This window comes from Microcaecilia unicolor, chromosome 3 (assembly GCF_901765095.1).
Source record: "Microcaecilia unicolor chromosome 3, aMicUni1.1, whole genome shotgun sequence".
NCBI lineage: Eukaryota > Metazoa > Chordata > Amphibia > Gymnophiona > Siphonopidae > Microcaecilia > Microcaecilia unicolor.
In genome coordinates, this window is record NC_044033.1 from 318,989,270 (window position 1) to 319,013,765 (window position 24,496).

General features: G+C 45.7%; 1 protein-coding gene across 2 annotated transcripts in view; it reads right to left on the reverse strand.

Moving 5' to 3' along the window:
• Positions 1-6,554: 6,554 nt before the first annotated feature.
• The window catches only part of LOC115466823 (NACHT, LRR and PYD domains-containing protein 3-like), a 124,423-nt gene continuing 106,481 nt past the window's right edge, over positions 6,555-24,496 (reverse strand). For both annotated transcript variants that reach the window (XM_030198366.1, XM_030198367.1), the window contains one exon: positions 6,555-7,382. In XM_030198366.1, the coding sequence (XP_030054226.1) occupies positions 6,655-7,382 (728 nt within the window). In that variant the 3' untranslated portion in view covers positions 6,555-6,654. The remainder of the gene's footprint in view (positions 7,383-24,496) is intronic.

Genomic DNA, 24,496 nt, shown 5'->3' on the forward strand with positions numbered 1-24,496 from the left:
TCCCACATTGTTCCAAACAGCGCTCTAAAATTAGCACTGGAACAGTGTGGAGCAATAATGCCCCTATAATCAAAGCTAATAACATGCAAATTCATGTGTGCTATTAGCTCTGTTCACTGCTGTGAGAGGACTGTGTCTGGGCATGCACCCAAGGCTCAATCCTCCCGCAGAACTTTGTCAAAAAAAAGCCTGGACCTGTCAAACATTCCAAGGAGCTGGAGGTCTGGTGGATCTCCAGACTGCTCCCCCAAAGAAAAGCCCGACACGACATGACCCTCTAATGCCCCTCCGACAGAACAGAGTGCTGGCCCTCCAGCTCTCCCATGGTGGTCTAACGACTCCCTCCCTGGTGGTCTAGCGACCCCCCTGAATACCCCTCCCGTATCTTCAATGGAGGAGGGAGTAGCACTCCCTCCTCTACTCCTAAATGCATAACACAGGATGCAATTAGCACATTAATTGGCATGTGCTGTCATGCTTATATGGTAACAGTTACCACGATCATCCACTGGACCTCCAGCTCCTTGTATGCGGTGTGTGCGCTGGTGGGTAGGGCTCTGTTTGCCAGGTCAGGCCTTTTTTTTTTGTTGACAGCCCAGATCTGTCAAACAACTTCTGTGGGAGGATTGTACCTTAGGCGCATGCCCAGGCTTAATCCTCCCACAGAAGTGCCCTGATGATCCACGCAAATAACATACATACATTTGCAAGCTATTAGCTTTGATCATCAGGGCTTTATTTCTCCGTTCTGTTCCGGCGCTAATTTTAAAGCGCTGTTCAGAACAGCACAGGGGAAACTGATCATCAGCTTGTCAGAGAAGACAGATTTCTAAATAATGGCTGTGCTTTCTTTATGGCATTTTTTTTATTTTATTTTAAATTAAAGCATTGTTATTTTGATTTTCAGTTAAACAAAACGTACAAATTTTTAAAAAATATCACAAAACTACAAAATTAAAAAACAAATACAAGATGTTTGAAAACAATTTGAGAAAGTATAAAACCTAAAAATACAAAAAATATTCTAATAAACCACAAACAAAACATAAATGAAACTTTTGTTTAGCTGCATATTCTTCTAACCTTCCCTTTAAAGCCTAAGCATGTAAATTACAATCATCCCTGGGGTATTGCTGTAGAAAAGAAATTATATACAGTCTGTCTGTATCTATCTATCTATACACACACACACACACACACACAAATAATGAGACTAATTCTATAAAATATATTAATACAATCCTGAGTAAAAGTTTTTATAAATCATTCCGGTATACCCAGGTTCAATGTAAGTATCAGAATATGTAAAATATAGTGTTCAGAAAACAAAATGTGACCTCAACCAATAAAGTGGTCACTGTTATCTATCATTGCACTAAAGCAGCATGGTCCATGGTTGAAATATATAAATGTCTCATCAAAATTCAACATTCACTTATCTCATCAATGTCCAAAGATCTCCATTTCAACTGCTGTAGTGCTGCCACAAAACACCTTGCAAACTGATAGAAACAGCCAGGGTTATCATATTTGCAGAGACAAAAAAAAGAGGACACAAAAAAATACAATTCCACCCCACTGCACCCCCTGATGCACAGTCACCTTGCCCCCCCCCCCCCCCCAAAAAAAAAGCCAGATTCTGTAAGCAGTGAAAACACTGGTAAAAATAACAGAAATGCATTTTCTTCTGTACTCTGCTAAACACAAAATTAGAAAATATGTACATTTCCAAAAAAGCAAACATCTAGGAGCAGCATGTCCTCCTCCCCTCCCCTCTCCATCCCCTTCTATCAATCAATGTGCTGCATTTTTTTATTACGTTCCAACAAGGTAAACACAAACAGCAAAAGAAACCAAACAGTAACTGGAAGGCACTGCAACAAAGTAACAAGTTACATACCCAAAATAACTCACCCTAACCCCAGTGGCGTTCTGAGGGGCGCTGACACCCGGGGCGGATCGCCGATGCACCCCGCCCCCCGGGTGCAGCGCCCCCCCACCGTGCAGCGTGACCCCCCCACCCCGGTGAAAGCCCCCCCCCGGGTGCACGCCACTGGGGGGGGGGGGGGGTGCCACACACCGGTCAGCGTCGTTCGTTTCCATGCTCCCTCTGCCCCGGAACAGGTTACTTCTTGTTCCGGGGCAGAGGGAGCATGGAAAAGAACGACGCTGACCGGCGCGTGGCACCCCCCCCAGCGGCGTGCACCCAGGGCGGACCGCCCCCCCTTGGTACTCCACTGCCTAACCCACCTGCACCCCCCACAACCCCAACTATGGGGGAGAGCTGCTCCTTCCAAAGAACTGGTGCAACTTAACAGTTCAACAGACGGCTGAACGCCACTGGCAGCAAAGTCATCAAGAAACTCTCCCTTGTTTCCTGAAATGTCCATCCAATAGAATCAGAAAAATGATGCACTTGCATGCATTCCATACACATTTGGTATAATAGCAAACTCTACCAGTGCTGTAGGGAAGACCCTATGGGAAGCAGCCAGAACAAAAGAATGGTCTTCAGCCTGAATAGGACTGCCTGATAAAAGAACCGCTTAAAACCCATAGGCACAGGATCACTCAAGGTGTAAAGTCCAAATAAGATAATAGGATCGTAGTGAACCGCACAGGTCCAGAGGTCCCAAGTGATAGCCATGATTCGCCGCCAAAAATGTGCGACCCTAGGGAAACTCCAGAGCATATGTCTCAGCATGGTATCCACTTACTACATTTAGGGCAGGTAGCACTGGGGGAAAACCCACTCAGCGGGCTCTGCTTGGAGACTCACTTGTACATGCCCACCACAAAGTCACTGAACTGAGCAGAAGAAAGCTGGCATTGTAGATCCTGAGATCACAGAGTAGCCAAAAGTGAAACAGGAGTAGTGTCCTTAAGATAAAGATGATGAAAAGTGAGAGGCACCGGTAGTAGAGAGCACAGTGTGTAAGTTTCAGCCAAAGAATCCTGAACATCCTGTTAAGTCCGTCCATAACAAAGAGGTAATATAATGGTGGAGCAGAACATAGGTGAATCCATGGGTGGAAGGGAGCGAAAATGCATACTGAAAGTTTGCAAAAGGTTTACGTTACCGCACCTCAGAAACTACATGCACAATATATTCGCCACCTTTGCGAGGCCACTGTGCAGAAATCCCAGGGCCCCAACCTGGAATAAAAGCAGGGTTATCACAGATAGACATAAAAGGATTAGTAGTGGCAGAAAATGAGGCCTATGATATAACTATTGCCAAACTGCCCTACTTGATTTCAATAATGGGAAAGTTTTAAAAATTCCTGCTGACAGACTGCTGAAGGAATGAAAAATATGACTGAAGTGCACCTGAGTAACCAACCTTATCTGCAGAGCAGTAGTCAAAAAATCATGAGTATCATGAAACCACTCAATTATGTGACACATCCTGCTAGCCTCTCTCAGATAGTTAATGTTTAAACCCATGCTCTCATGATCTCGGGGCATTTGTAATATTGCCATGGAAAGATGGGGGTTTTTCCCAAGCCATAAAAAATGTTGCAACATTTTATGGAGTGCTTGCTCCTTTTGACGATAGGAATAAAGGTAACAGCTGGAAGTATACAACAACGAGGAGCCTGGGGAGTTACCCAGGGTTCTCCATTGTTGCACGTTCTGTTTAACGTTTATATGATTAATCATTATTTTATTTTTATTTTTTTGTTACAGTGATATACTTTTACTCATATGCAGATATGATGTTGCTTTTGGTTCCGTAAGTGAGAACTGGTCTGATACTACATCGAAGGTTGCCTAAAGTACAGCTTGACTCATGGTTTTAAGCTAAATGCTGATAAAAACAAGTTACTCTATCTTGCCCGTAAAGGTACTTTTATCCCTGATTTTTTTCACGTGTCCAGTAAAAAAAAAAAAAAAGATCTTTCTTTAAAGATCCTTGAAATCACACTCGATACTTCTCTCTCATTTGAGCCACAGGTATACTATTTAATTTGAAGTATTTGTTTTTTAAATTATGTCAACTTCGTCATGTTCAACATTTTTTTTGATAAAGCTCACTTTTCTATTTTGGTACAATCTTGCATTTTGAGCCATGTAGACTATTGAAATGCTCTTTATTCATCTATTTCAGTGAAATTACATCTTAAATTACAATTATTATAGAATCCTGCTGCCAAACTTATTCTTGGTCTTAAAAAATCTGATAGTTCTACTTCTGACCTTGCTTCTTTGCACTGGCTTCCTATTAATCTTAGAGTTTTATTTAAGATGGCTTGTTTGCTTTTCAAAATGTTTGACGGCATATCTGCAGAATATTTTTTAAATTTGATTTCTTTTGCCCGTGATACTTCGAGATTAAGAGATCCATTCCATTTTTTTTTTTACTTCCTTCTTTTTCTGGTATTAAATATGAAAAGATTCTGGAATCGCCATTTTGCTATCAAGCACTTCATTGTTGGCTTTCACTTCCATAAGAATTGTGAAGATTTTCTAGTTAACTTCAATTTCGTAAGAATTTAAAGACTTCTCTGTTTAAATATTTATTTGTCTTGATAATTTTCATTTTCTAAGCTTCAGATTTTCTTTTTTCCACTCTCTTTTTTTTGTCAACTGCTTTGAACCACTGGTTAGTGGAAGTTAGTGGGATACAAGAAACATGTCACATCACATCACATCAATCATATTAAATAAATAGATTTGGCCCCACAAAGGTAACAGGTAAGATTTCCAAAGGTGCAATCTCAAGCGAGTCTCCTCCAGCAGTGAGCGTATGTTCTCATTATACAAAGTGGTCAAATCCAAAGGCAGCAAAACTGCAAGGTATTTTAAGGCCCTATTTCCCAGGTGATTGGAAAAGATCCCACCTAGGTAGCCCTTATGGCACGGGATACCAGAAGAGCCTCAGCAAAATTAAAAGCAAACCCAGAGAACATTCCAACGGTGGTGATCAGGCTTAACAAATTAGGCAAAGAGAACTGTGGGTCTGTAAGAAAAAACAAGTCATCAGCATACGCCAGGACTTTAATCTGATGTCCCAATAGAAACAACCCCTTTATCTGAGGCCCCCCGATTAATGATGTGGAGCAAAGGCTCCAATGACAGGATAAATAATAATAGAGACAGAAGACACCCCTGTCTCATACCCTTACAAATTGGGAAAGATGAGATGCGCTCCCCAGTAACCAAAAGTTGAGCCAAGGGGCAGGTATATAAAGTCTGTACTGCCTGTAAAAAAAAACAGCCCTGTTTTCCAAACCTGGAGAGGACATCAAACAAATTATCCCAGTTTAAAGAGTCATGGGAGAGGAGGCAATGTTCTGTTGTGGATTAGGAATTGGTTATTGAACAGAAAACAGAGGGTAGGGTTGAATGGCTATTTCACTTAGTGGAGGAGGGTGAATAGAGGAGTGCCACAGGGATCTGTACTGAGACTGGTGCTATTTAACATATTTATAAATGATCTGGAAATTGGGACAAGTGAGGTGATTAAGACCCCCTTTTACTAAGGCGCACTCATGTTTTTGCACACGCTAAAATTGTGGGAGTGCTAAACATTAGAGACGCCAATGCATTTCTATGGGCGTCTCTAATGTTTAGCGCGCCCATAATTTTAGCGCACGCCAAAAACGTGACCGCACCTTAGTAAAAGACCCTAAATTTGCAGATGACACAAAACTATTGAGGGTTGTTAAAGCATATGCAGCCTGTGAAAAATTGCAGGAAGATGTTAGGAAATTGGAAGACTACGATTCCAAATAGCAGATGAACTTTAATATGGACAAATGCAAAGTGATGCACAGAATCATAGCTACCTGACGCTAGAGTCGACCTTGGGGGTCAGCATCCAAGAAAAAGATCTAGGTGTTATTGTAGACAATAAACTGAAATCTTCTGCCCTGGCAACAAAAAAAGCAAACAGATGCTAGGAATTATTAGGAAAGGGATGGTATATAAGACCAAGAATACTATAATACCTCTGTATCGCTCCATGGTGTGACCTCATCTTGAGTACTGCAGGTATGAATTAGAAAACGTTCAAAGAAAAGCGATCAAAATGATAAAGGGGCTGGAACTCCTCCTATATAAACAGGTTAAGGCTCTTGGAAAAGAGATGTCTCAGGGTAGACATGATTGAGGTCTACAAAATCCTGAGTGGTGTAGAACAAGAAGTGCATCGACTTTTTACTCTTTCAAAAAGTACAAAGACTAGGGGACACTCAAGGAAATTACATGGAAATACTTTTAAAACAAATAGGAGGAAATATTTTTTCACTCAATGAATAGTTAAGCTCTGGAACTCTTTGTCAGAGGATGTAGTAAGAACAGTTAGCATATCTGGATTTTAAAAAGGTTTGGTCAAGTTCTTGGAGGAAAAGTCCATTGTTTATTACTGAGACAAACATGGGGAAGCCAATGTTTGCCCTTGGATTGGTAGCATGGAATGTTGGTACTACTTGGGTTTCTGCCAGGTACTTGTTACTGGGCTAGATGGACCATTGGTCTGACCCGGTATGGCTATTCTTTTGTTCTTTGTAAAAAAAAAAAAAAAATAATAATAAAAAATATATATACACACAAACATGGAACTATAGAGCCTTTGTTACAGACAATGTCTAGCCTTTGTAAGACATGAACCTGGTCATCAGTATAAGGCCTGAACCTGATCTTGGGTTGCTAAGTATCTGGTATGTCCTGGTTATTTGACCGCTGAAGTCTTCTCCGCATTTCGGTGCTTGTAGGCTGCGTGAGGAATAAATCAGGTGGTCTCAGGGTACCCTCCAAGAAGAGCTCATTAGTGTATAAGGTCCCAGAGCTTTGAATTCCTTTGGAGGAGGCTGGTGGTGAGATGATTTCATCATGTAGCTCTTGTTGTTTAACTAAAATCTTCTGACATAGATTCTCCAGATTATACAAAGCTCTACTCATATCTCTTAGAGAATCCATAATCTCCTGATGATGCTGACTATTCTCATGTCTCAAGTGGGATATTTCTTCAGATATTTTCCCATAAATTTTCTTTAAGTCTCCTTCCTTCATGTCTGTGGTCAAGGCATTCTGTGTGACTTGCACAGCCCCTCTAGTATCCATTTCTGAGGTCACTGAACTGGTAATGCTCTCTGAAATGCTGCTTGGGTTCTCCGGAGCTTCTGGGGTATTGCTTATACCACAGTCATCTGTGTGGTGCCTGTGTTCCACCATACCTTCATCTTTCCTGATCTTTGTTTCTGCTGCTAGTAAGTCCTCTGCCAGCTTTCTGTCCCTGATATCATCCTCTGTCCTTGAACTGGTGATGGAGGAGCTCCTGCTGCTTGCTGTGTTCTGTTCTGTGTTGTATACTTTGGGTTCTGACTCCATGCATTCACTGTCCAAGGAAGAGCTCCATTCACTGGTGGAACCTGAACCTGAAGATAAAATTGAAAATGAGAGCATCAGTTCTAATCCAGAGACAATTAGTGCCAAGTACATGGCATGCTGAACACTCTCAAATAATATGCAATAGATCCAAGAGAAGCAATAATAGAAAAAGGGGATCTGAGAAGAAACAAACTGAGGGTGAAAAGGGTATAAAAAAGGTCACCTATATATACAAGTATTTCAAAGAATGAGCATACCCACAAAAGATTTGCATGCAAATCTTTATAGAATAGTGCTTAGCAATACACGCTCACAAATGCATATTGTTGCCCATTAACACCAATGATTGATCGTTAGCACCCAATTATTGGCATTAATTGGCTCATTTACCAATTTAGTTGCCCTTACATTTCAGGATCTGTGTGTGGAAATCTGCGTGCCATTTATAGACTCTGGGGGCCAGATGCACTAAACTTAACGAGCCATTGACGAGCAAGTAGTAAACCCTGGCATGCACTAAAGGCCATTTTCCGATCACGGTAGCAGCTCATGAAAACGGAATGCAGATGATCCAAAGGCTATTGCAAGGCTATTATAATGAGATGCACTACGGTTTTCCGATCCCCTTACCGTGAAAAAACCTAACGGGAGGTCTACACCTCTTGTTGGGGCAAATTGGAAGAAAGAAATGTCGTCAGGGACGTCCTTTGTGGACGTCCTTCACCTGAAAAAAAAACCCCACTCCAAAGACATTCTTTTTGGACGTCCTTCACTTAATAAAAACCTGTGCCGCCCGAAAGGAAGACGCCGCGCCGCTTACCCCCTCCACGGCTTGCTGCAGGAAGGCTCCGATGCGGCTCGATCGTAGCAGGAGAGTGCAGTTGAGGACGTCCATCCAAAAAGATGTCCTTTTTGGACGTCCTCCCCGCCCCCCCCCCCCCCCCGCAATAATAAAAAAGGCCTTTTTGGACATCCTTCACTCAGCTGAGAGACCTGGAAGTCTCTGAGCCAATCACAGTGCGTTTAGCTGGGAGAGAGAGCAGGAATGGAAGGGGGTAAAGCCAGTGCAGGGATTTGATCAGCTCAGTTTCACAGAAAAAAACGGGGTCTTTCATGAAAAAAAATTGCTTTGTAGACAGTACAACCTGGAAGTCTCTGAGCCAATCACAGCGCGTTTAGCTCAGCCAAACGCGTTGTGATTGGCTCAGAGACTTCAAGGTCTCTCAGCTGAGTGAAGGACGTCCAAAAAGGCCGTTTTTATTATTGCGAAGGGAGGGGGGGGGGGACGTCCTCAACTGCACTCTCCTGCTACGATCGAGCTGCATCGGAGCCTTCCTGAAGCAGGCCGTGGAGGAGGTGAGCGGCGCGACGTCTTCCTTTCGGGTGGCACAGAGGCGTATTTGACATGCGCAGAGCATCCAGCATAACACTTGGTTGCTCTGCGCATGCTCGACCGGCCGACTGTTTACTGATGGAATAGAGAATGCAAGTGAGCTACAATGAGCAGCTCATTTGCATTCCTTTTCCTTGATGCATGCCGGTTCCTTACCAATTCGCTAAGGGAAGGGCTTTAAGGAGTCTTTAGTGCATCTTCCCCTGGGTGTAAATACATCAGCTTTGATGTCTGATATTCTTTACTGATGAAACAACAAGACAAAGAGTAGTACCTGTTCCTGCTGAGGAGAAGATACACTTCAGGGCCTTACTGATTCTTTAAGTAGGTGCCTTCATTTAGGTGCCTGAGGCAGCAAGGAAGGTACATATTAGGAATGGACAGCCAGAAATTTTTTGAATCTGGCCTCAGCCTGCCTAACTTGGGCACAAGTCTAGCGCCTAAAGTTAGGTGCAGAAATCTGTGCTGAGTGTGATTCTATCAAGGATGTGTGTCCTTTATAGAATCACGCTTAGCATTGGGGTTTTTTGGTGCTCAATTTTGAACACCATTTACTGAATCGAACCCATAGTGCACTGTTTCAGAGAGAGTGGGTCCTCTTTCAAAGTAGTGTACATGCAACAACTTTGCTCCCACGACGAAAAAATGGCCAAATGAATAAAACAAACATTCCTGAAAGCGAAATGGGAAGCAATATGGGAAACAAAAAGAGACTTTTTGGCTGGTCCTAGTTTTACACTTACACCCCAAAGCAGTGTAGTATTTTGTAGTCCATGATTCTATATATTGCAATCAGTGCTGCAGGTCCCATAATGATGAGGCTGGCAGAAATCCAGGACCAGCCAAAAAATCTATCTCCTGGAATAGGTAACTTGGCAGCTCTGCCAAAAGGTACCTTGTCTAAGAGGTGCCATTTCAGCAACAGAATCCCTCTACTGTTCAGGGCTAGGCTGCGAGAAGGGAAACTATTCCATCTCCTCCTCAGCACTGAGGTCTTGCTTTATGGAAGGCTCGGGGGGGGGGGGGGGGGGGGGGGGGAGGGGGGTAACTTCCAGGAGCTCCCCAGACACAGTCAGATATTTTGGTCTTAGCACCCTGTTTGAGTGGTTATTTGGCTGGCAAATACAGTGTTTGTAAACCCTAGGAGGGAGAGTGCTGTGTTTCCATTGGTACCTGTTATATTGGACCTAAACAGCAGCCTGTATTGTGGGAACTAGAGTTAGCAATAATATTGACCTAAATAAGAAAAGAGCTGAGGTTGTTTGCTGCCAGAAGTTTGGACAGCTTTCCTCCAGTAAGCCTGGCTAAGTTTCAAAACCTAGGACTTCTGTGATTTGTTTCAGAGCTTTTGCCCTGGAAATTGAGGGGGAGAGAGATAGCCAAATGTTGATTTTGGTTTGTTTTGAGTCTTTGTGGAAGAAATGCTGGCATCCTGGAGCTACATTGTAGTGGCAGTCTTACAGGATCCACTGAATTGTGATTAGAATGGGGAAGTACTGATTAGGCCACTGCAGAGCTAACCCAGCTGTTAATGAGGTGACTGTGGCCCAGTGGCATAGCCAGACAACCAATTTTGGGTGGGCCTGAGCACAAAGTGGGTGGGCACAAAAATTTTCTCTCTCCCCCAAGCACTTCCCAACTCAAAATATAAATACTTTAGCTGATGAGGATCCCCAATCTCCGTCAGCTGGGGACCTCCACCAGAGATGACCAGAACTCCTCCCCGCCAAGCCCAGCAGGCAGTACATAAGTAGTGCCATACTGGGAAAGACCAAAGGTCCATCTAGCCCAGCATCCTGTCACCGACAGTGGCCAATCCAGGTCAAGGGCACCTGGCACGCTCCCTAAACGTAAAAACATTCCAGACAAGTTATACCTAAAAATGCGGAATTTTTCCAAGTCCATTTAATAGCGGTCTATGGATTTGTCCTTTAGGAATCTATCTAACCCCTTTTTAAACTCCGTCAAGCTAACCGCCCGTACCACGTTCTCCGGCAACGAATTCCAGAGTCTAATTACACGTTGGGTGAAGAAAAATTTTCTCCGATTCGTTTTAAATTTACCACACTGTAGCTTCAACTCATGCCCTCTAGTCCTAGTATTTTTGGATAGCGTGAACAGTCGCTTCACATCCACCCGATCCATTCCACTCATTATTTTATACACTTCTATCATATCTCCCCTCAGCCGTCTCTTCTCCAAGCTGAAAAGCCCTAGCCTTCTCAGCCTCTCTTCATAGGAAAGTCGTCCCATCCCCACTATCATTTTCGTCGCCCTTCGCTGTACCTTTTCCAATTCTACTATATCTTTTTTGAGATACGGAGACCAGTACTGAACACAATACTCCAGGTGCGGTCGCACCATGGAGCGATACAACGGCATTATAACATCCGCACACCTGGACTCCATACCCTTCCTAATAACACCCAACATTCTATTCGCTTTCCTAGCCGCAGCAGCACACTGAGCAGAAGGTTTCAGCGTATCATCGACGACGACACCCAGATCCCTTTCTTGATCCGTAACTCCTAACGCGGAACCTTGCAAGACGTAGCTATAATTCGGGTTCCTCTTACCCACATGCATCACTTTGCACTTGTCAACATTGAACTTCATCTGCCACTTGCACGCCCATTCTCCCAGTCTCGCAAGGTCCTCCTGTAATCGTTCACATTCCTCCTGCGACTTGACGACCCTGAATAATTTTGTGTCATCGGCGAATTTAATTACCTCACTAGTTATTCCCATCTCTAGGTCATTTATAAATACATTAAAAAGCAACGGACCCAGCACAGACCCCTGCGGGACCCCACTAACTACCCTCCTCCACTGAGAATACTGGCCACGCAATCCTACTCTCTGCTTCCTATCTTTTAACCAGTTCTTAATCCATAATAGTACCCTACCTCCGATTCCATGACTCTGCAATTTCTTCAGGAGTCTTTCGTGCGGCACTTTGTCAAACGCCTTCTGAAAATCCAGATATACAATATCAACCGGCTCCCCATTGTCCACATGTTTGCTTACCCCCTCAAAAAAATGCATTAGATTGGTGAGGCAAGACTTCCCTTCACTAAATCCGTGCTGACTTTGTCTCATCAGTCCATGTTTTTGTATATGCTCTGCAATTTTATTCTTAATAATAGCCTCCACCATCTTGCCCGGCACCGACGTCAGACTCACCGGTCAACTACTCGAGCCACTGATGCCAGCACCCAATACGTGCTTAGTTGTCAGTGGCTCCAGGATGCTGCCCCCATCTGCCAAGCTCGGCGGAAGGCAGCTTCGGCCAGCCCCGGAAGAGATCCCCAGCTGGCAGGGCTTGGGGATCCCCACTAGCCACAGCAAGGTTCAGGGCTGCTGTTAACCATGCTGGTGACCAGGGCAGAAAATAAAGAAACCCCTCCCCCAATTCCCTCTCCTCTCCAATCTCTTCATCTGCCGTTACAGTCACACTGACAGACCATCACAAATTACAGAACAAGGGATCACAAATTAGAAATAAAAATATGTAGACAAAATTGAACTGGGAACCTCAGCATGCACTGCAACACTGGAGAAAAAACAAAACAAAAGCGCATTTCCTTTTCTACTTAACACAATAAAAAGACACCCACTATGCACATTTCCCAGCGCTAACATATTCCACTTAAAACATTCAAAATAAAAGATTTTTCTACCTTTATTGTCTGGACATTTTATTTTTCCATCATGTTGGTTCCAATTTCTCTTTCCCGCTTTCCTGTCTGTCTGCTGCTAATTCTTCAAGCGGCTGTCCATTTGTCTTTTTTCTCCTGTCATTTCATTTCCTCACTACACCTGCCTCAGAAATATTGATCTTTCCATTTTAGCTCTTTCCTTTCTTTCTTTTTTCTTTTCTGCCTCTGTACACTGAAATGTCATCCTCTTTCTAAATCTTTTCCTTCTTTTTACTTTTCAGATATCTATCACATTTCCATTTCCTTTCACCCACTAGCTCTCCCATTCCCCATCTCTCTCCTTCCCAGCCTCAATCTACGCACCATTACCATATTTCTACCCCTGTAATCACTGTTCTCTCATTTATTTCCTTATCTTCCCTCTTTCTCCCCTCCCCTCCCCCCCCTTGTGCATCTCTCCTTTCCTCTCCGCCACCTTCATGTCCAACTTTTCTCCCTCTCCCTGCCTTGAGCCCCTGGTCTAACATCTCACTCTCCCCTCCCCTCCCCCCCCCCCCCCCCCCCGCCACACAGCATCTCTCCATTCTTCCTTCCCCTCACCTCAATGTCATGTTTAACATTTCCCCTCTCATCTCTCCCTCCTTTCCTTCCATTTCCAAGTCCAACACTTTTTTTTCCTCTCTGGTCCTTTACCACTCCTATGCAGCCTTTTCCTCCCTCTCCCTCTCCCCATCCCATCCCACCCATATCCAACAATTCTCCCTCTCTTTCCCCTTGCAGCATCTCTCCATCCCTCTCACTTCCTCATCCCAACAGTGCTCCTGTCTCTCCTCTCCCTGACCCCTCAAGCACCTGCCAGCATGCTGTAGGTTTTTTCTCTCCCTCCCCCTCCCCCCAGCCACCCACTGACATGCTGCACCTTTTTCCCCCCCCCCCCAGCCACCTGCTGTGGTTTTTGTTCTCTCCCACCTCCCAGCCACCCGGGAGCACGGCGCAGGTCCTCCCTCCCCTTCCCAATCCCGCCGGGCGACGCCGCAGTCCAGCTCTGCACGTCCAGCTCCTACAGAAGGTTGCTGATGGACTTAAGACTGGAGACCTCCATTCTGTCTCACCAAATCTGAAGCTCCCTCACCCTTCAGGTAGGATACAGCCAGCAGGATCCCCTCCAAAGTCAGTGCTCCAATACATCCTTCCAGCATAGTAGCATCCGTCAGCACGCCGCCGCTACGACTGCTTCCTTCCGGCTGGCCTCACCTTCTCGAATACTCTTTCTGAAGAGGCGGGGCCAGCGCAGAGGAAGCACTCGTAGCAGCGTGTGGACGGCCCCGGCGCTGCGGAGCTAACACCACTGCTGGACGGGGATGACAGGGGAGGGAGGGAGCAGGGAGGGAACAAAACGTGGCACGCGGGCGGGTGGCTGGGAGGAGGGAAAGCTGAAGTCGCAATTTGGTTATCTATGAGGTGCACCATTGCTGGGTGGGCCTGAGCCCAAACTGGGTGGGCCCAGGCCCATCCATGGCTACGCCCCTGCTGTGACCCCCTTTTATATTGCTGTGCTAGCAGCTATGGTGCAGCAATGCCAACATGACCCATTCAAAGTGAATGGGCTGTGTTGGCATTACCGCACTGGCAGCTGCTAGTGCGGTTTTGTAAAAGGGGGGTGTGTTTGGTAAAAAAAAAAAAAGAAACGTTTCCCTGCACCTGTGACATCTCTACCCCTCCTGCTGTGTGACAATACACATAAAAACTCCAGTCCACTATGGGGACTTCATCAGCATTAGCCCACTTCATCTCTGCCTGAAACATTTCCTGATGGCTCAGAGACTCCTCCCAACTTCCTGCCAGGTAAAAACTTTAACCCTACAGGTTTACACTAACATCAGCTCTGGTTCAGTGTAAGGATCTATAGTAACTCAGCTTGTTCATTTTTTCAAATTGATGTACTGATATTCTAGGGCTCACTACAATATTTAAATTGATGCCCTTTTCTGGATAAGGTCCTTGGGTGCATTCAGGGAGTTAGCATTATGGAATAGTAAATTTGTTCTGTAGGACCTGAGTGCCTTTTGTAGAGTTTTGTATTACTTTACTTTATTTCTTATTAGTTGCAAGCATTCCTAGACTAAGTTCAGTGTGACTTACCAGGGCCGGTCTTAGGCCAAGGCGACCGAGGCGGCCGCATAGGGCCTCGTGCTTAGGGGGGCCCCGCGCGGCACGGCACACCACACCTCACCTCACCTCACCTCGCCTCGCCTCGCCTCGCCTCACCTCAATGCCTGCAGCAGTGATCTGCCTCCCGTCCTCTCCTCCCGCGCGACTTGCACCTTCCCCCGCTCTCGCCCGTCCACGTGGGCGCTTGTTTTTAAAGTCCCGAGGAGCTCTCCCTCCGACACCGGCAATTCACATAGCCAGCCTTCTGCCAGCGTCAGAGCCTCTCCTCAGACGTGTCCCACCTCCGCGCAACACAGGAAGTTGCATTAGAGGAGGCGGGACGCATCTGAGGAGAGGCTCCGACGCTGGCAGAAGGCTGGCTATGTGAATTGCCGGTGTCGGAGGGAGAACGCCTCTGAGGAAATAAATTTAGAAGAAAATGTGAGCCTGCTGACACTTCCACATCCGTGAGTCGCATAGAAGGAGGGAGGGCAGGACAGGCTGGAAGCCAGACAGTGAGGGGAGGGGGACGGCAATAGTGAGGGCTGCAGAAAATAGCAGCAGAAGGAAAAGTTTGTTCCTGAGTCAGAAATTAGAAGCAGACTCTATAAACAGCCTGATGAGGAGAGCAGGTATCCCCCACCCCTTTCCCTCCCATCCTGATGTCTGTTCCCACCCCACCCTCCTCAGCCTGCACATGCCAGCTGGCACTCAGCCCGCTGTGCTGCCACAAGGGCATCCACGCTCTTCTGATTTGAACAAATGCTCCTCATCTTGCTGAAATGTGATCAGCAGCACTGTAACTTCCACCATAGTCTCAGCACAGTCTACAATTGGCTCCATGCTTAAAGGCGCACACAAAGCTGGTGGCAGAAGTGGTACTTGATGTCCAGTTTCCAGTTGACACAGTTCTTCTGCATGACTTATGATGAGTGTTACAAGGGAAGAGAGGAGAAATGTTGGGCAGGAATAGAGGGAAGGAAAGACAAAGGAGATGCACATGGTAGAGAGGAGAAATGCTGGACATCATGGATGTAGGGGAGGGGAGGAAAGTAGATGCACATGGATAGAGGGGAGTGATGAGAAATGCTGGATATGGATGGAGGTAAAATTGCTGAATTTAAGGGCTGGATCGGAACACTTTGAACGCAGATGCTGAAACTGGAGAAAGGATAGGGACAGGGCTACAGATGGTAGACAGGACACATAAGGACACAGGAGGATAGGGACATGTTGAGAGAAAAAATATCAAATGGAAAGAAGACACTACATAAAACAGAAGACACTGGGACCAAAGCGAATAGAAAAACTAAATGATCAGACAACAAAGGTAGAAAAAAGTATTTTATTCAGAATTTATTAATTGGAATATGTCAGCTTTTGGAAATCTGCATCTGTGATATTTTGCATGTAAGTTTCAATTTTTCTACTATTGCTGCATGCTGAGTCTGACTTCTTGAGGTAACTTTCCACAGTTCAGTATTTTGCCTTCATATCTGTTGTGTCATGTGTTTATCATGTGTGATCAAGGTGCAGTATTCTGCTAACGTGTAGTATTTGCAGCCCCTTTTGTTTTTGTTTTTTTTCACTAGGTTGTGTACTGGTATTTTAGAGCCTGGTGTAATTACAGTACTGCCTTTCCACTCATAAGGTTGTAGCTCGTCCTTTCCTTGGAATTAGTGCTGTTATGATTTGGTAAGGTTATGAGTGTGTTTTTGCATAAGTTTGTGTATAGTGTTTTGAAGTGGAGAGATTGTGTGTTGGCCTTACTAAGGTGGCACCAAAACACCAGAAAGGGTGTAGAGCCTAAATCATGACACACTACCTCTTGAAGGATCTACATATGGTCATTAATAAAAGGAACTCATTGTGAACACTATCCACCTTAAAAGGGTGTTTTGTGGCTCTACATGAGAATTGTGATATTATGATCCCTTGCTTCATATTGTTGACGGTCTGCATTTTCTGTATGGGTGGTATATTGCTGTATTAGGTTCTGCCCAGTGTAATATTTATGGTACAGTAAGGTTCTGAGTGTGTTTTTGCACAAATTTGTGCATAGTGTTTTGCAGTTGAGCGATTGTGGTTAGTATATGCTTTGAGCAACCACTTTATTCTTTGACATATGATACATATCTAATATCTAAATTTAATTAAACGTCTATCTCTAATATAGCTGATTTATGGAAACATAAATGTGTTGTGGTTTTGTCTTTAATGGGAACCTATGCACTTACTTAAATCTTTTTTGGCTACTTGGGGTTGGGGATCTCTGTGTTGCCTTTCTGGTTTGATGGGTTACAGAGTAATAGGGGAATTTGAAAGTACTGGATCTTTTCTTAATATTTTTCCTTTATTCTCCTTTGTTATGAGAATTGGAACTACTAATTGTAGTGGACTTGAACTGAATAATTTCTGGGGAGGGGGGCTCATGATAGCATTGTGCTTATATTTCAATCAGTTTTTCTGTACAAGTTTAGCTTCATTTGTCTTTATTTGAAATTTCATAAATAAAAAATTTTCTAAAAATTGAATAATCTTATCAATGGGGTGGAGCTAGGGCAGGGGCGGGGCTAGGATGGGGCCCCACCACATTGGTCTGCACAGGGCCCCGCACTTGCTAAGACCGGCCCTGTGACTTACGTTAAGAGACCAACAGGCTAATTTTTGAAAGAGATGGATGTCCAAAAAGTGACATAAATTGGCATTTGGACATCCATCTCACAGAGACGTCCAAATCGGTATAATCGAAACCCGATTTTGGATGTTTTTCTCTGAAGTCCGTCGCAAGGACATCCAAATCTCAAGGGGGCATATCGGAGGCGTGTTTAAGGCGGGACTTGGGCATTAGACTTGGACGTCTTTGAGCCATAATGGATGTTTACAACTAGACCTGTTTTTATAACAAATAAGGCACAAAAAGGTGCCCAAAATGACCAGATGACCACTGGAGGGAATCGGGGATGACCTCTCCTTACTCCCCCAGTGGTCACTAATCCCCTCCTAACCCCCCCAAATTGTGATGAAGAACATTACCTGTCAGCCTCTATGCCAGCCTCAGATGTCATACTCAGGTCCATTACAGCGCATGCAGGTCCCTGGAGTAGTTTAGTAGTAGGTGCAGTGCACTTCAGACAGGTGGACCCAGGCCCATACCCCCTACCTGTTACACTTGTGGAGGAAACAGCGAGCCCTCCAAAACCCACCAGAAACCCTCTGTACCCACATATAGGTGCCCCCTTCACCTGTAAGGGCTATGGTAGTGGTGTACAGTTGGGGGTAGTGGGTTTTGGGGGGCTCAGCACACAAGGTAAGGGAGCTGTGTACCTGGGAGCATTTTATGAAGTCCACTGCAGTGCCCCCTAGGGTGCTCGACTGCTATCCTGGTATGTCAGGGGAACCAGTCTACTAAAAATGCTGGCTCCTCCCACATCCAAATGGCTTGAATTTGGACGTTTTAGACTTGGACGTTTTTGTTTTCGAAAATGGCCGAAAATCAAAGACGTCCAAATCGCAAGACGTCCAAATCCAAGGTCGTCCATGGTATTTTCGAACACAAAAGATGGACATCCATCTTTTTCGAAAATGACCTTCTCCCCGCCTCTGAAGTTGGACATTTTTGTAAAACGTCCAAATTTACACTTAGATGTTTCTTTCGAAAATGCCCCTCCACATACATTATTATATTTCAGACTACACATTTCAAGAAGAAAAACATTTTTACATTTTAGGGTCATAACGGTTGTAGTTGGGGGGGGGGGGGGGGTACTGGAGTGCTGTGCACATCATCCCTCATTCCCTAACATGTATTTTCTGAATAGATGAGTCTTCAACTGTTTACGGAAAATTCTGAACTCTGATATTGATCTTACCGTCACTGATATATCGCTCCACCATGTTGCCAATAGATAGGATAAGGTTGTTGAGTGTACTCTCGTAAATCTGATAGCTTTTGTGGATGGAAATACTAGGTCTAGATTTCCTTTCATCCTTCTCAGTCTCTTTTTGGGTAGGATTATCCAACGGTTTAGATATTCCGGCATTTTGCCATGTACAAATCAGTGTATCATGGTGCAGAGTTTAAAAATCCCTCTAATTTATAATGATAGCCAGTGTAACGTGATGTACAAAGGAGTTACTCTCTCGTATTTATTACTTCTCAATATGCCCAGTATTGGTGAGGGTTTATGTTGCTGTTACCGACATGCAGCAACAAAGGAGTAGTGTGATCAACAGGACACTTCCAAAAAGCCAAGGAGATGTGATGTAAAAAATATATTTCATTTGTTATTAAAAGATATACTTTTTTACATCACGTCTCCTTGGCTTTTTGGAAGTGTCCTGTTGATCACGCTACTCCTTTGTTGCTGCATTGACTCCCGTGGAGGGGCATAATCGAACGCGAACGCCTATCTCCATGGGCGTCTATGTCCGAAAACGGGTACGTGAAGAGGCGGGACAGACCGTATTTTCGAAGAAATGGACATTTTTCAGCTGGGCATTTGTTTTTTTTTAGCGATAATGGAAACTAAAAATGCCCAGCTCAAAAACGTCCTAATCCAAGCCATTTGGTCGTGGGAGGGGCCACGATTCGTAGTACACTTGCCCCCCTGACATGCCAGGACACAAACTGGGCACCCTAGAGGTCAGTGCGGTGGACTTCAGACAACGCTCCCACATGCATAGCTCCCTTACCACGGGTGCTGAGCCCCCAACCCCCCTCCCCCAAAACCCACTACCCACAAATGTACAACACTACCATAGCTCTTAGGGGTGAAGGGGGCACCTACATGTGGGTACAGTGGGTTTTGGAGGCCTCCCATTTACCAGCACAAGTGTTACAGGTAAGGGGGGTGTGGGCCTGGGTCCACCAGGCTGAAGTGCACTACGGTACTCACTAAAAGTGCTCCAGGGACCTGCATACACGCAGGCCTCTAGGACTGGTTGCTGCTATATAACATTGGCACACCAGTTTACACCTGAAGACTAATCTCTCCGAAAACGTCCTTTATTGGAATAAGCATGTTTACTCACACTTAACTGCAGATCACAGGTTGTGCCCCACTGGCAAAGAGTCTCCCTGGTACTGAGATGAGCAGTAGGTCAGAGCTGGCAGAATGGTGTACAATGCTCACTTTCAGCCACATTCAAGGTAAGAACTAAGTTCTGTAACATGGCTAACATGTGAAAGGGAGCTAAAACTGGCTTACAAAAATGGCCACTACCTCATGGACTACCGGAAACAAAACAGGGCACACTCTGACCCAGTAAGCAGGGGGAAAAGCACCATGGGAGTAGAGCCTACCAACTACCAACATCGTGAGCATTTAACACAAGCTAGTGGAATCACGGAGCCCAATACCCTACACCCACCACAATGCATTGCTGATGTGACTCTGCAGTGCCCTTAACAGAAAAGGTGTCCCACTCACCCGAGAGCCACATCAAAACCAGGGAAAGGCTATCAGAGGACAGAACACATTCTGCTGTCATGGAGGTGGGTACGGAATGTGAGGCTGGCATAAAGGCTGGAAAAAAAGTTTTTAAAGTGGGTTTTTTTGGTGGGAGGGGGTTAGTGACCACTGGGGGAGTCCGGGGAGGTTGACACCTGAAGACTAATCTCTCCGAAAACGTCCTTTATTGGAATAAGCACGCTTACTCACAGTTAACTGCAGATCAGAGGTTGTGCCCCACTGGCAACGAGTCTCCCTGGTACTGAGATGAGCAGTAGGTCAGAGCTGGCAGAATGCTGTACAATGCCCTCTTTCAGCCACATTCAAGGGAAGAACTGTAACGTGGCTAACACGTGAAAGGGATCTAAAATTGGCTTACAAAAATGGCCACTACCTCATGGACTACCGGAAACAAAACAGGGCACACTTTGACCCAGTAAGCAGGGGGAAAAGCACCATGGGAGTAGAGCCTACCAACTACCAACATTGTGAGCATTTAACACAAGCTAGTGGAATCACGGAGCCCAATACCCTACACCCACCACAATGCATTGCTGATGTGACTCTGCAGTGCGCATAACAGAAAAGGTGTCACACTCACCCGAGAGCCACATCAGAACCAGGGAAAGGCTGTCACAGGATAGAACACATTCTGCTGTCATGGAGGTGGGTACAGCATTTGAGGCTGGCATACAGGCTGGGAAAAAACGTTTGTAAAGTGGGGTTTTTTTGGTGGGAGGGGTTAGTGACCACTGGGGGAATCCGAGGAGGTCATCCCCGATTCCCTCCAGTGGTCATCTGGTCAGTTGGGGCACTTTTTTGGGACCTGTTCGTGAAAAAAAAAGGGTCCAAAAAAAGTGACCCAAAATGGCGGTACAAATGCCTTTTTTTTTGATTATCAGCTAAAGACGCCCCTCTCTCCTCGGCCAATAACCACGCCCCAGTTCCGCCTTCACCATGCCTCCAACACGCCCCATCAACTTTACCCGTTTCCGCAACAGATTGCAGTTGGAAACACCCAAAATCGGCTTTCGATTATACCGATGTGGGCGCCCATGGGAGAAAGATGCCCATCTCCCGATTTGTGTCGCAATATAGGCGTTTTTCTCTTTCGATTATAAGCTGGCTAGTGGACCAAGTTTCTCCACCTTGGTGGTTGCTTCCTGCTGTTACCGACCGACATCACACCAGAATCACTATCCAGATAGAATGGAAACTGCTGGCGTTTTCTGGATATTCAGTTATGCCCACTATCCAGATAATGGCACTGAATATCCATATTTTTCAAAAATTCCACAGCTACTGAATGTAGTAGCTGAATATTGATCTGATAGTCTAGCACCTGTATTCCTGTCACTGGTAAACTTTATGCTTCATTTTAAAAGCAAGAAAACTGCAAAACAGTATAAATACCGGAAGTTCCTAATGTGGTCAGAACTCAGAACAGAATGGTATTTGTTTCATATGAATGTAAACCAAAACTCTTATCTGTCAACTCATTACATCTAAATATAATTTCAGGAAGCATCACGTGATTTGCTTCGTTGTTCTTACATTTTAAAGAACTCCTTTAGAACATGGGAATTGCTTCAATGTGAGAAAAAAGTATGCTGTCCTTAATACTAATTTTGGTCCTCACAAACTGCAGTTTCCTTTTAACACCATTAAAAGTGTGTGTGTGTGTGTGTGTCAAAATAAAAAAATTTTTATACCTTTGTGGTCTGGACATTTAATTTTTCTATCATGTTGGTTACGGTTTCTCTTTTCTTCTTTCCTGTCAGTTGTCTGCTAATTCTCCTTCAAGCAGCTGCTGTCCATTTGCCTTTTCTCCTCTCTCCTGTCTATTCCCTTACTACACCTGCCTTTGACATACTGATCATTCCTTTTTAGCTCTTTCCTCTTTTCTTTTCTGCTGTCTGTCACCTTAAATTTCACCCTTTTCCTCCTTTTTACTTTTCAGCCACCAATCTAATCTCCATCTTCTCTCACCTACTAGATCTCCTATTATCCATCTCAAACCTTTCCCAGGCCTCCATTCCCTTTCAACTTTAATCTACTCCCCATTACCATACTTCTACCCTCTGTAAAAACTATCCTCTCATTCATTTCCTTGCCACCCCCTCCTGGACTCTCCCACATAGTTCTGCCATTTTCTCCACCCTTCTACCCATCAACTGCCCCCTCTTTCTTCCCTCCCCACTGTCATAGCCTGACATTTCCCTAGTCTTTCTCTCTTCCCTCCTGCTCTCTCCCCCATGGTCCAGCATTTCTCCCTCTCTCTTCCCTCACTCCCATTGTCTGGCATCACTCCCTTCTGCTCCTGAATCCAGCATCTCCCTTTCTCTCAATTCTTCCCCATGCAGCATTCTCTCCCTTTTTCCCTCTCCACTCCATGTCCAACAACTGTCCTTCTTTTGCCCCTCTCCCTCACCCCCATATACAAGATTTTTTCCTATCTTGCCCCTCTCCACCCCTTTCCTGAATCTCTCCCTTCCTCCTCCAACCCATGACCAACAATTCTCCCTCTCTTGTCCCCCTTCCACGTGCTTCAATTCTCCCTCTCTTGCTCCCATCCACCCCATCCAATGATTCTCCCTCTGTCTTGCCCCCTCCACATCCAACAATTCTCCATCTATCCCCCCCCCCCCATCATGCAACATCTCTCCTTTCCTACCCCAATCCAGCCCACAACTCTCATTTTGCATGAATGGGTCCCTGAAAGCAGCAGCATGGAGAGGAACAGGCTGGGCACCCGCGTTCCTTCATCTCCCTCCCTTAAGTGTCAATCTTGTTTGAATGAGCTCATAGCAGCAGCAGCGACTCCCACACACTGCCTGCCATTAACCAAGAAGCTTCCTTTGTGCTGTGTCCTACCCAGGCAGAAACAGGAAGTTGCGACAGAAGGGGAATATCTATCTCTGCCCCACCCACCACACATACAATAAGTCTGTCCCCCTCTCAATACACATGACCAGCCTCTCCATCCTTCTGTCCTCTCACCCAAAACACACTATCATCATCTCACACACACACACACACACACACACACAATTCAACATGACCAGCTTGTTCCTCTCTTTTGTCCCCCCAACTGCCATGCACACTGCCACCTCTTTCTGAACCTCCTCCCCCCAAAGCCCCTCTGTCCCCCCCCTCCACATACTGTCATCCTATCCCTCTCTCTGCCCCTCCCCAATGCACATGTCCAGCCTGTCCTTTCCTCTCTGTTTCCCAAATGCAAACTGCCAGCTCCTTCTGCCCAAACACCCACCTACCATAGGCGCCGACTCCGTGGGTGCTGTGGGTGCTCAAGCACCCCCAATAATTAGACAGTGGCACGTGGGCATAAAGTCCCTCCCACCCGATCCCGCTCCCTGCACCGTCCCGACTCCCTGCCCTGCACCGCTGTGCTGTCCATCCGCTCCTACCTCCTTCAATGTTCCGGACCGCCGTCAGTGAATCTCCGTGTCAGTGCAGTTAAGCATACTGCCTTCGCAGTCGGAAGCTTTCCCTTTGGATCTGTTACAGTTTCCTGTCCTGCAGAGGTGGAATGATCATGCTGCAACAGAGGAGCTTCCGGAGCTGCCGTCGCCGAAGGTAGTTTGTGCTTACTTCAGTCACTTACTTGAGTGTTTGCAAGTTGCTTAGTTACCGCCCAATTGAGGCAGTGGTGGGCTAGTGGTGCTGCGCGTGGGCACAGAGTGCCTGTCCTCCTGTCCCTCCTGGCTCCCGCTCCAGTCCATGCATGCACCGTTCAGCTCCCTGCCCTGCACATCTGTCCTTCAGTGTTCCGGGCCCGCCGGCAGTGTCTCAGACAGTGCAGTAAGCACACTGCCTTCAGCGGCACGGTTACAGTTTCCTGTCCCGCGTAGGCGGGATGCTGCAACAGAGAGAGAGAGAGAGAGAGAGCTTCCGGAGCGCCGAAGGTGTGTGCTTACCGGCGCGTTGACGCTGCCGGCGGCCCGGAACATTGAAGAAGGGCAGAAAGCGAGCCAGAGAAGTACAGGGAAAGGTGCCAGTCCAGACAACGTTAAAAAGCTGAAGTCAGGTGGGGTCAAGGTGGTTTGATTTCAGGCCAAAAAGCACTTGTTGACTGTTTACAACTTTATTTATTTTAAAGTAAGCTTTTAAATTCCAAAGTCTTATTCTGTCTGTCTGTGACTGCCGCTAAACTTAGTCTTGGTCTCAAAAAATCTGGCAGCTACTACTGCAGTGTTCATGGGGGGGGGGGGGGGGGGGAGAGGGGGGAGACGAGGGGGAATGCACCACCTGTAAAAAAAAAAAAAAAATTTCAGCACCCCCAATCATTTTGAAAAGTTGGCTCCTATGCCACCTACACCTAGAATATTTCTCTGTATCCCGCCCCCCATACAGCCACCCTGTCCCTCCACCTTTCCCCAATGAACAAGGCCAGCCTGCTCATCTCTCAGCTCCCTCTCACCTAAATTCTACTGCCACCTCTTTCCGAGCCCCTCATCCACATAACAGCTGGCCCATCCCGCTCT